At 46.3% G+C, this 17,827-nt stretch overlaps 1 protein-coding gene across 6 annotated transcripts in view; it reads right to left on the reverse strand.

Moving 5' to 3' along the window:
- FAT1 (FAT atypical cadherin 1) overlaps positions 1-17,827 on the reverse strand; it is a 444,689-nt gene that overhangs the window by 22,469 nt on the left and 404,393 nt on the right. For all 6 annotated transcript variants that reach the window (XR_011282269.1, XM_069631552.1, XM_069631550.1 and 3 more), the window contains 2 exons: positions 12,485-12,947; positions 11,060-11,213 (listed from right to left, as the gene is read on the reverse strand). Coding sequence is in view for 5 of the 6 variants with exons in the window: in XM_069631552.1 (XP_069487653.1) it covers positions 11,060-11,213; positions 12,485-12,947 (617 nt within the window). In the remaining variant the exon portion in view is untranslated. The remainder of the gene's footprint in view (positions 1-11,059; positions 11,214-12,484; positions 12,948-17,827) is intronic.

Raw genomic sequence — 17,827 nt, forward strand, 5'->3', positions numbered from 1 at the left:
CCTCATAATCACTACCTACTCTCCACGCTTACACTTTAAACTCCCTCTTGTCAGAATCCAATAATCTGAGGGACCTCGATGTGCAAAGGATCATGGGTACTGTCGACGTCACACCAGGGATACGATTACAAACACGCCCAGTCGACATCCCCTTTCGAACTTCGAAAACTTCATATAAAATACTCTGCATCTACCACTAGATGTCAGCCTATGCAAAGCATGCGATTCTTAGCAGATCCACAATCATCAGAAATGCTTATTATCTAGTGCTCTGCACTATCACCTGCTTGTTTCATTTTTTCAGTGTGTGTTTAAGGCCTGGAATAAATATAGTATTTTTTATACATTCCTGTCTAAACTGAATTGTGTGCTTCACTGTGTAGACTCATTGTGTACCCATTACCCCACTGACTCTCTCCTGAGAATAGCCTGGACTGCTCTCCATTGTTCCTTTGACTGGGTGTTGGCTAACCTCCCAGAGTTTGTTAGGCAGAGTTTGTATGCAGTACCCTTTGGGACAACTACACAACTAGGACTAAAGGTGTAAGCAAAACCAACCTTTGGTATAAGTCTGTACTACACAGTTTTTGGCAGCAGAGCGGAGCAGCCAGGCTTATCTCAAGAGGGAGTGTGAGCTGTAAGGATTTTACACAGAGGTCTACAATCACATGTGCTCAAATACACTCTTACACTCAAGGTTTCTTGGTTAAACACTCAATTTATTCAACAGTCAGTTATAAAACATTCACTAGAAGGAGGCAGTTAAATATCATACACAAATATACTCCAGTACTATACACTTAAAGTTTCTGAGGCATTCAGACTACTTTGAAGGAGGAGCAAAATGGCATCCTGAATACTTTGAAGTAGGAGCAAAAAGGAATAGGTTATTCAGGACATGAAAGGTTACAAGTTATTCTTAGACAGTGCAAATATTTAGAGTTCACCAGAAGAGTAGATTCAATTCAATAGGTTAGGCCAAAGTAAATGGGCTAAAGTCTTGGATAGGGTAAAGCAGTTCTGGTAGTGAAACTGAAAAGTCTCGGCACAAGTTCTTAGGAGTAGTTTGTATCAAGAAGAATTATATGTTGGGTCACAAGTTTATTAGGCCTGTGAGTTGGGATTCTTTTTTTTTTATTTGATTAGTTGATAAACAACTTTACAAATATTTTTCATCAAGAAATTAGCATTTGCAGTTTATGATCAGAGAATATATATTAAAATATGTAATTAGTTATTGCAGTTCATTCAATGAATATTATTTTTTTTAGAATGTTCGTTACATTTGCAAATTTTAGAATTTCATTTCATTTTCCTTCCACTGGAATTAAAGGAATAAGAATAGCATTGTCAGTTCATTGATTAAATTACAATGATTATTTTTATAATAGCTCCAAGGTGCGATATTCTAGTGAAAAAAAAGCATCCAAAATATTCATGGTTACAATTCTGACTGAGATCTTACGTGTGGCAAATATCTCAGACCACAGTTCTTTGCTATTTCTCTCAATGTGCATTTGTGGCATACGAGCTATACGCATTAAACGTTGAGATAGAAAGGTTTTACATTCAACAATAATGTGTTCAAGTGTCTCTTTGTGCAATTCAATTTTGCAGAAGCGACAATGAGCTAATTCATCTTTCATTAGGCCTCTTCTACCTAAGATTTCATTAACTGGCCATAATTTGAGGCGAAATCTCAGAATTTTTGCTCTTCACTGGGGCGAAGGGCATTTAATGAGATAATCTGCCATGATACGCAGCTTCTTGTGACCATATAGATTTTTGTCAAAATCTTTCAGCCCAAGTCATTTTTCTTGCGTAAGCCACCAATCTATTTGATACAATCTGACCTTGGCTCTGTTTGGATTTGTAAGAAGAATGTTGATGGAGATGCTCGCATCATCCAAGGCATCTAGGATATGTGTTCACCCTTTCAGTGAGAAAGGCTGATTAGAAGTTAAGAATTAATTTGCTATGATGACAAGACTATTTCGATCTGCCAATCCCAGTAAACATTTTCGCAGAAAGGCTCACATTTTCCAAGTTACTTAGAACTCGGTCTGATTTTACAGTACCTTTACAAATGAAGAAGAAGATGCAGCTGGGGACCTCGGTTCCTGGCAGTTCCTGCAGATCTCGCTGTTCCCAGGCCTTGGGTGACTCCTACACTGCACTGGGACTTGTCAAAAAGCTGGCTACTGGCAAATCTTAATTTCCAGTAGCTGTAGTCAAGCACACAAACTGGTGTCTCCCTCCCTGGTTCTACGGTTTCCTGCAGCACTCTGAGGAAAGTCAACCAGCTCCGAGGCGAGTATCCAGGTAGCTTACGGTTCGAGTTGTCTGTTCCCACCAACTCAAAGAGAGAAGTCGTCCTTGCAGGGCTTCTCTGTCTAGAAGAACTTAGCGATTCGGACCTGCAGCAGGGCTTCACTGGGGAAACCAACGGTCCAGGAGTTGCAGCAGCCGTCCTCTTCAAGCTTGTCTTCGGTTCTTTCGTTCCAAGCCAAGAAACTTGCCTTTTATCCAGTTTCCTCCCATTCATTCCAGCCTAGCTGCCACTCGCCCAGCAGGGTGGCTGTCCTTGTCGGACAGTCAAACAGCCAATCACGACAGAGTGCATTTGGCTCTCCTAGGAGACTAAGCACAGGGAGTTTTGGACACCTCCCTCACTTCCTGCCCACCTCAGACACTCGGGCGTCAAGGGCAGACTTCGGTCCTGAAGCCCGCCAAAGGCACACAAACAAAGGGACCAAACCTGGTTTGGCGCGCTGCGACAAACACTAGAAGCACCTTTCCAAAAAGAAATGGTGAAAAAAGAAGACTGGGCCCTGTTTAAACCAAGGGGCTTGAGGCGGCATCTCGAAAAACATGGCTCCTGTGATTTTTAGCTACCAGTGTTCGCGGTCGGGAAAAATCATGGTAATTCGTTGTAAAACCACTGCCACCAGCCTTTTCAATAAGAAAGGGTAGCATTTGACTGTTACATGAGTGTTTAGACACAGGGGATACTATGTAACCCCTCCAGCACTCCATTGTAAGATGGCGTGTGCTGGGTCTATTAATTTGGAAAAGACTAGTAAAGTCAATTTCACTTTACATTCTCTGGGAAACAGTAGTTGATCCCAGAGAAGGTATTTAAACCTCCGGGAAGTCTAAAAGACATCCCTGTGTCACTGCACGGAGGGTGATGTGTAACACATGAAAAGATGATGCCTATGGGAGGTATCAAACTCCATAATCAGAGAACACAAATATAAAACACACATCAGAATACATGAAAGAGTGGGAAAAAAGGCTCACACTCTTTCCAGGTAAAAAAGTAAAGTCCTCAAAATCCAGCAAATTTGCTGGGGGTCTCTAATGTGAAGGGAATTAGCACATTTCTGAGAATTCTATGTCAAGACCGGAGGCTCCCATTATGTTTCTTTCTTTTATTCGGCAATAAAGAAAAGAGCTCAGCAGCAAGATATTTGCACCGGAATCTTTCCTCAGACAAAAGCGACCGTTTTTTCTTGCCGATTTTTCACTGCGCATATAGCAAAGATATTCTCTATTCAGCATTTAAGAACAATTACAAAGCTGAACTGAAATAACATTACTGGGCAGTGAGAGAAGGCGTTCGGAAGCCCAGAAAAGAAAAGAAAAAAAAAAGTGAGTAAGGTGCATTTATTTTATAATGGCAGAACAGTACTCGCCTCAATCAGATCAGGCTTGGTCTGAGGCTGAGGGAGATCACTGTTACATAGATGAAGTGGCAATGGCTAATAGTTTTCAGAAGGTTCTGGGATCCTCTGTGGAGACCAGTGTCAAGAAAGCTGTAACGGATATGCTCATTCCCATACTAAGTCGTCTAGATACTATGGAGGAGCATTTCAGAGGGACCTCCCATCCTGGGAGGAAGAGAACACAGAAAAGGAAGCACCTTACAGAAGGGGGATGTATACCGGCTCGCAAGAGTAAAAGCTCTACGACCCCCCCCCCCCCCGAGCCAGCCATCTAATGCCACAGCTGCCGTAACGGACGCCTTCTCAAGGCTGAAACAAGCCTTCATGAACAGGAAGGTAACCCCTTCCCATCTACCCTCTTACCCAGAGGAGGAAACCAGGGGAACTAGACCCTCAAGCCCGGAGGGACACGGACAGGGCTCGGAAGAAGAAGATCATGACAAAAACGTCTAAGAAGCTGATCTTTCTCACTCATCTTCAGATGAGGAATTTCATTTCGAGGATTCAAGACCCTCTGCATCAGGGATTGCGGTAGACCCCATCCCTAATGACACAACCGGGACCAAACCTTCTACTGAAGGTACATTTACCCCGGAAGACTTAATACACCCCAGGTCCACCGACTGGGAACCATCTTTCAAAACATCGAATTACATCCACCTTAGGCTGCGCAAGCCGCTTGATAAAGAAGTTCGTGCCAAACTATGTGCTGAATGTCCACGACCAGACATTGCGGATAAAGTAGCTCTGACTCTAGAGCCCGATTCTAAAATTACCACCTTTTTGGGTAAAAACGTTAAAGACTCCAGGAAGGGTATTGATCGCGCCTGGAAAGCCTGCCAGGGCAAAGTATTGGACATAGCAGGTCCACTAGTAAAAATCTCTGATCTTGCGAATGCAGCCATCTCCTCATGGGACCACATCAACCCAGTGATACTGTCCGGTTGGGTCCAGAGGGCTATTTGCCTCTTGGGCAATGCCAGTTGCGCCATCTCAACAGAGCGACGGAAAGGTATCCTATACAAGATAGATGCCAAATTAACCAAACTGGCAGACACAGAATACGGCCCAACGGCGCAAGGCCAGCTTTTCGGAGACCCTTTCACGAAGGAGATGACAAAATTCGTCGGGACATTCACGGCGTTAGACGAAGCACAGGCTTCAATAAAAAGAGTATTTGCAACCAAGGTTTTCTCCAGGGCCGAACGAGGAAGAGGTCGCTCTTCCGGCCGTTACTTCTTTGACAAGAGACCTCAACAATCTCGAGGTCAGCATAATTCCTGGCAAGAACGCCCCGACACTTTCTTCCCCTCGAGAGGTCGTGGTAGAGGGCGTGCCTGGAGGAGAGCGGCCAGATACCCAGCCCAGCAACAATCCACAGGTCAGTGTACTGATAACTGCGCCAGCGCCACTAACGCCTATAGGAGGGAGGTTAAGGATGTTTGCAAATGCTTGGGATACCTTATCGGGAGATGCCTGGGTCAGGGACACAGCTCGGGGTCTACACCTAGAGTTTTTTTACACAGCCCGTTCAGATATGTCGCCCCACTCCCATAGTAATGTCTATCAGACCAAACCGCCTTAGACAGCGAAATACTCAGTCTCCATCAGAAGCACGCGATTCGCCCCTGCTCAAGTCAGGGAGGCTTCTTCAGTCCCATTTTTCTGGTAGCAGGAAGCAAAAAGTGCGCCCAGTCAAACCTCAGAGCGCTCAACGAGTTCATCCTTTACTGCCATTTCAAAATGGAAGGTATACACATGCTCTGAGATCTTCTAAGCCCAAACGACTGGCTTATGCGTCTAGACTTAAGACGCTTACCTCGCAGTACCGATCCATCAAACACATCAGTTACCTCAGATTCTCCTGGAGAAACTGAGACTGGGAATTCACAAGTCTCCCATTCGGACACTCTTTGGTGCTTTGGGTATTCACCAAACTCTTAAAACCTGTAGTAGCTCGCTTAAGAGAGCAAGGTGTTCGTCTCATAATTTATCTAGACGACATTATTTTCATGGCCCAGTCACAAGAGTTCGTTCGGAAACAAACCGAACTGGCAATAAACTTGCTGCACAGCCTAGGTTTTCTTATAAACTGGGAGAAGTCATTTCTACTTCCATCCAGAAATATGGAATTTCTAGGATTCATAGTGGATACACAGAATTCGCAGCTTCGACTCCCATCAGCCAAGATTCACTCTACCAAAAGACAAACACGCAGATTCTTACAGAAGAACATGTTCTCCCTTTCGAGAACTAGCAAGAGTGATAGGGCTACTTTCATCTTCCATCCAAGCATAGCCACGGGAGGGACTTGGTCCCCACAGGAGCTGGACCTTCATATCAATTGTCTAGAGCTTCTTGCAGGTTCCTTTGCAGTGCGCTCTTTTGCCAAAGGCAAAGCGAGTTCCTGTATTTTACTAAAGATTGACAACATCTCAGCGGTAAAATACATCAACCATCTGGACGGCACCAAGTCGAGACCCCTAGCAGAATTAGCCAAAGACTTCTGGCATTTCTGTCTGGATCACCAGATTTCAGTTACAGCGGAGTACCTTCCTGGCCTCTCAAATGCAGTAGCGGACTGGTACTCACGCCACTCGACAGATTACAGCGATTGGAGAATCAACCGAGAGATTTTTCTCCACCTTCAGGAGATCTGGGGACCGATGTCCATAGACCTCTTTGCTTCCAGACTCAACTCCCAACTGCCAGCTTTCTACAGCTGGAGGCCGGACCCAGCAGCAGCTGCAACAGACGCATTCCTACAGTCATGGTCCCAGGGAATACTGTATGCCTTTCCTCCTTTCACTATGATAGCGAGGACCCTGGCGAAGGCCCGTCAGGAGCATGCAAATCTGATCCTTATAGCGCCGGTTTGGACATCTCAAATTTGGTATCTAGTTCTTCTGGAACTTTCTACGGATTCTCCAATCCTACTACCCCAGTTTCCAGATCTCCTATTAGATCCATCAGGTCAACGTCATCCTCTCCTCCTCAACAGATCTCTGACCTTAGCAGCCTGGATGATTTCAGGTCAAGATGGAGAGTTCCAGGCATGTCTGACAAAGCGATCAACCTTATCGAAGAGAGCTGGGCTCCTAGTACCCGGAAGAGATACTCCAACTCTTGGAGTATCTGGAGCTCCTGGTGTCGTGAGAAAGGATTACATCCAATTTCAGCACCTATAGAAGAGATTTTGAATTTCTTAGCATCTCTAGCGGAAAAAGGGCTCGCCTACAGGTCTGTGAACGCCTACCATTCAGCAATTTCCGCAGGTCATGACCTTATCCAAGGAGTACCAGCAGGAGAACACCACCTCGTCTGCAGGTTGCTCAAGGGTGTAAGGCTTACCGTCCCACCTCCAGCTCGCTACGACAAGCTTTGGGATGTTAATAAAGTACTGAACCTTTTTCTGGCATGGCCCAATAACAAAGAGCTATCGCGTACAGCCCTATCTGGCAAATTCACTACTCTACTCTGCTTAGTCTCCTGCAGGAGAGTCTCAGACATCCAAGCTCTAGATCTAGCAGGCAGAACCTTTTCTCCTGATGCCATTGTATTCCATATTCATAGAAGAACAAAGTGCAATTCCAAGGTGATTTCCTATCCCGCCTTTAGAGATCAACCGAAGCTCTGCTTGGTTAAATGCTTGAAAGTCTACGAAGAAAAGACGTCTCCACTCAGAACCTCCCCTAACGGGCAGCTACCGATCGCTCTGCGTAAACCACACAAAGCAGTATCAGCAACGACCTTAGCACGTTGGGTCCGGTGGACGCTAGCTCAAGCAGGGATAGACACCAAGCATTTCAGAGCCCATTCAGTTAGAGGAACCATGGCCTCTAAAGCATTTCAGGCAGGAGTTCGCCTAGAAGATATCATGAGGATGGCAGACTGGGCTAGTGAATCAGTTTTCAAACAATTCTACCTAAAGCCAGTAGATCAGCTGGCATCTATTGTGGTAAGTAAGCTTTAAACAAGCATAATGGGAGCCTCCGGTCTTCACATAGAATAAAGATTTTCCATAATAACTTACTAGAAAGTCTTAATTCTATTAAAGACTCGGAGGCGAGCATTATCCCACCCCGCGAGAAAACAACAACATGTTACCTGATGTTAATTAAAGATGTAATGAAAACATTAATGTTCTGAAATTTACATGTACCCTATCGGAATAACTCATGATTTTCTCCCACCCTGATAAGGGATCTAGGGTTGTCATATACAAGAGACTAAAATGTTCCTTTTTCTTGACAGCGACTGCAGACAAGTCCGCCTGATCTCAGCCCGACACAAGTTCCTCTTCTTCAAGTTAGCTACAATTATCTTCTACTATGGACAGCCAAGTTCGCAGCCCAGAAAGAGGAAGTGTCATCATGTTTAGGACTGTTTATGCAGGGGATCTGAACTACTATTGGTGGACTAGGTCACGTGTTGATGGCCTCAAAATGAACTGGAGCCAAGCTCCCCAGGAAATGTAGTTTCTTCAGAGACTCTTACCTTTTATGTTATGATATTACTGTTAAATTACTGTTACATTGCTATGTTTATTATATATATTTGGTGCACCTGTTTTCTGCACATTACTCATGGCACACTCCCTTTTGGTGCACAAATATCTTGCAGATGAGCTCTTTTCTTTGTCGAATAAAAGAAAGAGAAGCATAATGCTCGCCTCCGAGTCGTTAATAGAATTAAGACTTTCTAGTAAGTTATTATGGAAAATCTTTATTCTTCCTAACAGTCGACCACTGGGAAAAACACCAGACCAAGATACCATGAGCGAAGCTTGCTGCATACTCCTGGACCGTTGAATTGCCGTTGAAGCCCTGCTGCTGTGCTGAAACTCCTTTTTCTGATCGACAAGAGAAGCTCCGGAAGGGACACCTTTTTCCCTTAGTTTAGTGTGACCACCTAACCTCGAGGCAAACTCCACTGGACCATCTTCCTTGAGTGGCTGTACTTCTTTGCAGTGGCAGGGGTCGAGAAATCCATAGTCGAGAGCAATGTCTGCAATCTGGCCAGAATCTCCAGGAGTCTCCTAAGGACACTCCAGAAGCAGGACGACCAGAGCTAGAGTCTGCTCACCAGAGTGCAGGACTCGAGGAGAGAAGGAAGCCCAACCGGTATCCAAGATCTGCGGTGGTGCTGTTTACCGCGCTCTGAAAATATTAAGTGCTGCTGACCCAAAAAGAGACCAAATTGAGTCCTCCAGACGTCCTCTCTTGTTCCCACGACTGTGGCTCAGGAACACAGGATGTGCATCGCTGCAACAAAACAGAATCCAGCTGGAACACTCTTCTTCAAACTAGAGGTACTGTTCAGACTGGGGTACTTACCTTAGTGTCTTTAGCTCTGCTCTTCTCAGTTGAGACTTGCAGTGGCTACTTTTGATTGATTGATTTCAACTCTGCATTTTGTTTGCCTTCAACGATCCTGTGCAGTGCAGCAGTCCCCCGACATCCTCCCTATTGTCCCCATGACTGAGGCTCAGAACAGCAAGATCTGCAGGAACTGCCAGGAACCACGACTTCAGCATCATTTGTTTCTTCCTCAAAGGACAGCCAACCAATCAGAACTGGTTGCATTCAAAGGACAAGGGAGTTTCGGGGACCTCCCTCACTTCCTGCCCTTCCAGAAACACTGGAGCCAGAGCCGGGATTCAGGACTGAAGCCTGCCAAAGGCAAAATGAACAGAGGGCTCAAACCTAGCTTGTCGTGCAGAGTAAAACCCAAAAAAGACCTCACAAACAGAAAATGGCGAAAAAAGACGACCAGGGCCATTTTGACAGAATGGTTATTCATGGGTGCTATACTGCATCTGAGGGTTCAGCCTGCGGTAGAAAAGCACAATGGTAGGAAAATTAGACCACTGCCACCAGCCATTTAAAGTTGTGAGTGTAACATAAAACATGTTACACGATAGAGTAGGATAAGGGGCTTTTAGATAACTCCCCAGCAATCCACATAAGATGGGGTGCGCTGGACCTACAAAGAGAAAAGGTAAGTAAAGTCAATTTCACTTGACTATTCTTGGGAACAGTAGTTCGCACAAGAAAACGGTATTTAAATCTTGTGAGAAACCTAAAGGATTTTTCAGTGACACTGCACTGAAGGTGCTGTGTCACCAGGCAAAAGTAGATGCCTATGGAGTTTGTCAGATTCGAAAAGCAGTGGAAACACATAATCCAAAGCAGGTCAAAACAAGAGAGTGAGAAAAAGGTCTCAGTCACTCCAGGGTTAAAATGAAAAAGTCTTAAAGTCCAGCAAAAGAGCAGGGGGTCTCTAAGGTAGAAGAGAATTAGCATAGAAATGAGAATTCTCCCTAAGACAGTGCTACAGCCAAGCGTAGTGCCGCTCGTACCCCGTGTGGGATAAGATTAGGTGTATTCCTATATACACTAACGCAATTCATTCATGGTATCTCCTAGGGAGTCCTCTGGGTAGCTGTAAGCAAGGTACTCCTGTTTGTTAAACAGGTGGGTAACAGTATGCCTCCTGGATTAAGGTGGGTCTTTGTTTTATGTTTCTCAAAAAGAGCTGTGAGCGGAACGCCGCCACCTCCTAGGAGAAGATGCATGCTGTATTCACAGCACTTTTTGAGAAACCTGAAAGACAGACCCACCTTAATCTAAATTTCTAATCTTTTTTACTGTGTGTAATAATTAAATGGCTGATTATGATTGCACAAGTACACATCTGATAATTATGACGCACCCTTCTCATAGCAAGTTACTTGATTAAATAAACACAGTAAAACTAACAAGGAACAGAATCATTTTTTGAATGACTGATCACAGGCACTGAGCGCACACGTGTGAGGAGTCACCCTTTCATTTCTTGTACCGAACACAATAAGTCACCAGATTTACTACTATTTTCAAAGGTTGAAATGTGTACATTGAACCGCAGAAAGTCACAAAACCATCATAGTAAGAGGTTGGCAGTCTGATGCCCCTCTGAAAACTAACAGGTAACGTTAGACTAACATTTTCATGCCTGACTTGGAATCACAGTGTGCTGAGTTAATACCATATGCTCAACTTGTCCTCTGTAATGAGAAATACAGTGCCAACACAATGAAAGATTAGTTCAGCTTTACTGAAAAGCAATTAATGTCCTTATATTTGTCCAAAAGTTTAAGATTTTCTAGGCCTGATACCACAATGTGTTCAATATCCTTTGTGGATTTAAATATATTAGGATGTTCATGTGTGCATTGCTGTAAAACCATGTAAACATGTGTAGACATAACGATAGTTGCAAAAAAAAAAAATAACACTGCACGACGACAAGATGCCCCCCCAACCCCAAAAAAAGAACGGAAAACAGACCTTTGCCCAGTGTATTGTCCTCTGCATTGGCACATGAAGTCATCTTTCACCACCATGCAGGTTCCACCATAAAGGCAAGGGTTGGAGCCGCACGGGCTGGCACTCACATCACAATGTGTGCCCACGAACAGAGCAGTACACTTGCAGTAATAACCTGAAATGACCATGTCAAATCATATACTTAACAGTATAAAAAACATGTGCAACATTCATAGGCTTTTTTGAGAATTAAGTCTAAAAACGATATATTTGTTTTGTTTCTGTAAGAGAAAAAGGAGATTATAACAATCATGCAGAAGGATGGAGATGGTATAATGGCACTGTAAAGTTTCCAAACACTAAGCAGTCCTGTATTAATGTTTTCATTCCGCACTTCATGATAAAGTGCTTCTGCTTCTAAACGCTGTACTAATAGGTGTTGTGTGGGCAGAGTCAAGAGCATGACGTTTACAATGGAGAACTCCAATGTTTTGTCATAAGCTGTGCCGCAAATGGGAAAAGACGGGGGGAGCTACCAAAGAATAACAAAGGGAAAACGGATCACAGCAAAGCGATCACGAGTGGGAGAATGAAAAAGTTACAATTGATGGAAAAAGGGAGTAATCGAAAAATTGCGTGCAGCTATTTTGGTTATTCATTAGCTGATGTGAACATTTTGTAAATGCACATACTTGTGTACATTCCCAATTAAGATTGAAGCATTTGAATATAAACACACCTAGCACTAGTAAACTGTGGGTCCATTAGCAGTGCAACACAGGCACTGAAGCCTTAAACTGCTTGCAGCACTAACTGCCTTACTCCAATATGGCTGACATGCCAGCTGCTCATGTGGAGGAGAGGTTATTAGAGAGATGCCATCCCCACGAGAGGAGGGAGGGAGGCAGGGCTATTATGGTCTACAGTGCTATCTAAGCAACAATTAGCAATACAAGTGGAATACATATTAGCAACGCAAGCAGCCATTTTAGCAAACCCTAGTGGCGTATGTGTCATATAGGAAGAGAACACGTGGGGGATGTGTGTGAGAATAAACATCTGACTTTGAACAAATAAACTGTCTGAATAGTTCCCATGCATTTTGTAGGCCTTACGCAAAACTACAGAAATAAGCAAAAGCTACTAGGCCACAAGGATGCAAAGGAATTGTTAAGACTTGACCGCAAAATTGTTTTGGCAATTCTGTGATGTACTTTCCATGATGCAGTTATTTTCAATTATATATCGTATACAGTTTCAAAGAAAACAAAAGAAAAAAAAAAGAACAATGACTGCCGGCCGACAACTATCTTTCTACTAATTGGGAAACCCAATCATTAAAATCGGTCCTCTCATTGTAAATCACAAGGCTGAGATGATTTTAACATGTGCCAGCTGAATAATACACAAATTACCGCTTGGAACAGAAGAGCAACTGCAGCTTACCTCCACTGGAGGTGGGCGAGCATGTGCCCCCATTCTGGCAGGGGCTACTTGAGCAGCTGTCCATAGCAGCCAGCAGGCATCCTGGAGAGATGTCTACAGATTCTTCCATCGGCGCATAGTTTCGTGATTTGATGTTCAGGGGAAGCTCCTGCCCGTTCAGTACAATGGAATCCATGCATCCTCTGAAACCATTACTAATCTGCGGGCTCCGACCATGCCTTGTGCCCTGTTGTCGAATATGGCCACCAAAATAAACATAGTTGTCCAGATTCAAGGTCCTAAGGGTACCAGGAGCAGTGCCAGAGGCAGTGTGGACCCTGTCGAGAACAAGCCGGGCATAATTTCCATCAACCTCCAGTGACACTGTGTGCCACTGGCCATCACTGACCTGAATACTCTGAACAGAGACTATTCCAGGGCCACTGCCACAGTCAAACTTGTACTGCAGTCTCCCATTGTTAATCTAAAAAATAAAACAAAAGACATACCAGGTTTACCCTTGGAGAATAAACCGCTGCATTGCAGTGAGGATGTTTATCAAGTAGAAGTATACTAGAAAGAACAAATAGTGGACACGTACATTTTGTTTACAAAAACGCCCTCTGTAAATCATTTTCCTTGTGGGGATAAATATACCTTTCACACTTTGCCTACCCTACTTCCAACAGATAGTGGTAAAATTCAATGTTAAAAGCAGCAATACATTCTGCATTTGGATGCACCTGCCACCACTCTCGGGAAGGACTTTCCTAACCCTGTGTTCAGGTGTACCTTACCCAACAACATGCAAATAAATTCCTAAATGATCCCTGGCTCCCCTTGTGGTAGCAGAGGTCAAAGAGTCGGGCTTGTTTCTCAGGAGGGCAGTGGGTTAAACAGGAATAGAGAGTAACAGTATTACATGAATAAAGGAAAGTTCAGAGGTATTAAATCTAAAGAAAGGCATGTTTAAAGCATTGGTACAGGTTACAGGTAATTAATGTGTGTTCAGAAAGTCTACAGGGAAGTGTTCTTTGGTCTTGACCTCTTGCAAGGGTCAATCGTAAAGTCCAAATACAATTAGGACTAGCAGGTTTGATGGTTTATAATTGGTTACCTTAGGACTTGCATAAGCTCGACTGGGTGCCATCACATAAGCCATTTGCGATTAGCTGTATGTTAGGGAGATTTTTCATTTCTGTGCCAATTCCCTTTAACCTTAGACACCCCCAGCTCTTTTGCTGAACTAGGGGCTTTTTAATTTGTACTCCCGAGTGCGTGGGACTTTTCCCCCCATTCCCTCATGTGTTTTTCTGACTAGGAGTTTGTTAGGCAAGATTGTATGCAGTACCCTTTGGGTGCACTACAACAACCCTGACCTCTTGGCAATAGGAACCCAATCTTTGGTATAAGCTTGTACTACACAGGTTGGTAGCGTGTTGAGCAGCCAGGCTCATCTCAAGAGGGGTCAATGTGAGCAGTAGGGTAGTTACACAGATTCACAGTGACAAGTATTCAAATAAAAACGTACACACAAGGTTTCTTGAATACATTATAAGTTACTCACCGTAGTGACCAACGTACTCTTAGTCCATAGTCCCCTTTCCTCCATACTGAATGGGCGTCCCTCGCGAAGGACGGGAGACAGAACCTTTTTCACCAGAAAAATCTTCTTTCCCCCTAAATTTAGAGACGCGGCTCTGGAAGCATGCGCTGCCCTGACTCTGCCCTCTGGCGCACCACCTCAGTCTCCTAAGACGCATTGACAATAGATATACCATTGCCTAATGACACCAGATTATTAGGGGTGAGGATGGTGGGACGTATGGAGGAAAGGGGACTATGGACTAAGAGTACGTTAGTCACTACGGTGAGCAACTTATAATTACTCTTACGTGCCGTCCTCTTTCCTCCTTACTGCATGGGCGATTACAACTGAATGTAGCCTCAGGGTGGAGAGGAGACCCTCCTTAAGCAAACGGGTTCCGGAGAACCATCTGTCCGAAAGCCGCATCCGACCTGAAGCCGGTATCCAAACAGTAATGCTTGCAGAAAGCCAATAGGGTGGCCCATGTGGCCGCCCTGCTTATGACCTGCCAGGGGACATGGCGCAGAAAGGCGATGGCCGTTGCCTTGGCCCTGACCGAGTGGGCATGCATATTCGCCGGAAGGGGATCTATGCTGGCCCTCATACGCTTCCTTGATGGCCGAGACCATTCAGCGGGAAATGGAGGCTTTGGAGGCCTGATAGCCTCGCGCCTTCAAAAGGTGATGAATAGGGCATCTGACTTGGCAAAACCTTTGGTCCTGTCCGAATAGAATTTCAGGTCCTGTCTGACATCTAGGCAGTGCAGAACTCTGAGGCTCGTCTTTCGGGTCAGCAAAGAATGTAGGAAGGACAATCTCCTTGTTTAAGTGAAAGGCTGATGTCACCTTAAGTAGAAATGCCAGATGGGTCCGCAGGACCACCTTGTCCTTGTGAAAGGTAGTATATGGCTATGAGGCGACTAGGGCCTGGATCTCGCTGACCCTGCATGCTGAAGTGAGACCGACTAGCATAGCCGTCTTGATAGGGACCAGCCTGATGTCCGCAGACGCCATAGGCTCAAAAGGCTTGTGCGTGAGGGCACCCAAGACTAGGTTCAAATCCCACATGGGGTGTGGCTTCCTGATGGGCGGGTAGTGTCTAGCGAGTCTGGCCAAATGTCTTCTGATGATCGGGTTGGAGGAGAAGACCCCTTCCTCCGAATTCCTGTAGGCCCCAAGGGCTGAGGTGTATGTGCCAGAGTTGGCGAGGTGCGCTGAGAACGACAGCACGTCGTCCAATGAACAAGCCAGTGGGACGATATCCTTGGATTGCGCCCAGTGGCAGAACCTGGTCCATTTACTTTTATACTGGGCTCTGGTAGCCTTGCTCCTAGCCCCATGTATGATTTCCAGATTAGCTTGGGATAGGTTGAGGGGAACCACGCTGTGAGGGGCAGTTTCTGAGCGGTGGGGTGGACAACCCTGCCCCCTGCTGAGTCGGAAGATGTGCTGGGCCCGTCGGGAGGTAGATTGGAGGGACCTCCGAGAGGCTGAGCAGCTCTGAGAACCATGGCCTGGCTGGCCACCACAGGGCTATCAGAATGATGTTGAGTTGGTGAGACTTCTTGAACTTGCAAAGCACTCTGTGAATCAGTGGAGTGGGTGGGAAGGCGTATGCTGACATGCCGTTCCCCTAGATCCATAAGGCATCGTCCAGGGAGCCTAGGCGCTGCCCTTGCCAGGAGGCAAACTGAGGGCATTTCTTGTTGTGCCTGGTGGCAAAGAGATCCACCGGGGGGAGCACCCATCTGTGGAAGATCTCCTGTGCAACAAGGTTGTTCAGTTGCCACTCGTAGTTATCCGCTCCCAACCTGCTGAGCCTGTCCGCTTCCAGGTTGGATTCCCCCAGAAGGTGGACTGCTGTGAGGAAAATCTCGTTCTCCAAGGCCCATTCCCACATGTTGATCACCAGTCTGCACAAGGCAGGGGACCTGGTCCCCCCCCCCTTGCTTGTTGATGTAGTACATACTGGTCGAGTTGTCTGTCTGGATGAGGACAACCCTTCCCTTGAGACAGAGGAAGGCTTGGAGCGCTAACCAGATGGCGTTCAGTTCCAGCCAACTGATGTGTTAATCTTGTTTGTCGGGTCCACGTGCCGTGGACGGAGAGATCCTTCAAGTGGCTCCCCAGCCCTCGAGGGAGGAGTCTGTGGTAATAGTCACCTGTGGAACGGGGGGTCTGGAGGGCTTGCCTGTACGCAGGTTGCAGTCCTTGAACCACCATGTGAGGTCCAGGGGAGAGAAATAGAGATCTTGATGATTTCGGCCTGCGATCCCCTCTCCTGGTTCCACGACGCTGCAAAGGGGAGCTGAATCCTCCTCATCATGAGTCTTGTGTGGGGGGCGGCCAACAGTACTACTGCAAAAAGGCACAGATGCTGGTACCACCAGACCGAGGTAGCGCCTTGGCTGAGAAAGTGGGATGTGGCCCTCCTGATGGTCGAGATCTTGTCCTCCGAGGGGAAGACCCTCTCGGAGCGTGTCCCTGATGAGGCCCAGGAAGGTCAAAGACTGCGTGGGTTGTAGCTGCGACTTCCTGAGATTGAGAGAAAAGCCCAGGTCGTGTAGCGTGTTCATCAGTGCCTGGGAGGAGTGGTGAACTGCTTCTTGAGATGTAGCAGTGACGAGCCAGTCGTCTAGGTAGGGGTATATATGGAGGCCCTCAGCCCGGAGGAGGGCTGCCACCACATCCATGAGTCTGGTAAAGACCCTGGGGGCCGAGTTGGGGCCAAAAGGGAGGACCTTGTACTGAAAATGGCATCCCATGATCCTGAAGCGGAGGAAAGACCGATGGGGTTGCCAGATCGGGATGTGTAGATATGCGTCCTTCAGATGCAGGGAGCACATCCAGTCTCCCTTGCATAATGTCTCCGCAATAAAAGCAGGCTTCACCATCTTGAACCTCTGGAGAGGTAAGGCGAGGTTGAGGGTGGAAAGGTCCAGTACAACTCTCAGGCCAGCCTGGTTCTTTTTCTGAAAGTTGAAGCCTGATCCCCTCTCGGAGGCTGGGACTTGCTCTACGGCCTGGCTCAGGACGAGCGACCAAATCTCCGTCAAAAGAGTTGCTGTCCCAACTTGCAGAAGAGGGGGAGAGGAGGGAGGAGAGGCAGGAATAGGTAGGCAGTACCCCGAGGATACTACGGACAGGATCCAGGGGTCCACAAAGTTCTGTCGCCAGAAGTAAGTGTGAAGAGCATGTCTGCCCCCCACTGGCGACACGTGGAACCAAGTGGGTCTGTCATGACTTACCATCGGAGGCAGAGGCTGAGGAGGAGGAGGGAGACTGGAAGAAACCCTTGCCCCCTGTCCCCCTTTTTGATGTTTGCGCCAACATGGGGTCGGCAAGCATTCCGGCTGCCTAGACCTCTGTTCCTGGAAGCTGCAGAAGCCTCTAGATGAGCAACCCTTACCCGCGCGTTACTGAGACTGGGAGTACGCTTTGGGCGTGGCCTTTGTCAGAATGGATAAGACTTAGCCATCTGAGAGCTATTCTTCTTGTCCAGCTCTTCATCTGTGCTGGAGTGGAAGAGGTCACTGCCCTCAAGGGGCAGATCTAGAATACGTTCCTGGACATCCGGGTTGAACTTGGTTGCCCGAAGCCAGGCCATCCTTCTCATGTCCGTTGCAATACAGATGGCACGTCCAGAGGTACCGATGTGTGCCGGTGTGGACTCCATGATATCCTGTGCCACGAGCTTGACCTCGGCTAGCCCCGCCTTGATTGACTGTGGGTGGGGAGTTCCGGGAGGAAGTCGGCAATTTCATGCCATAATCTCTG

Source organism: Ambystoma mexicanum, chromosome 6q, assembly GCF_040938575.1.
Source record: "Ambystoma mexicanum isolate Mex_15411 chromosome 6q, UKY_AmexF1_1, whole genome shotgun sequence".
NCBI classification, from domain to species: Eukaryota; Metazoa; Chordata; class Amphibia; order Caudata; family Ambystomatidae; genus Ambystoma; species Ambystoma mexicanum.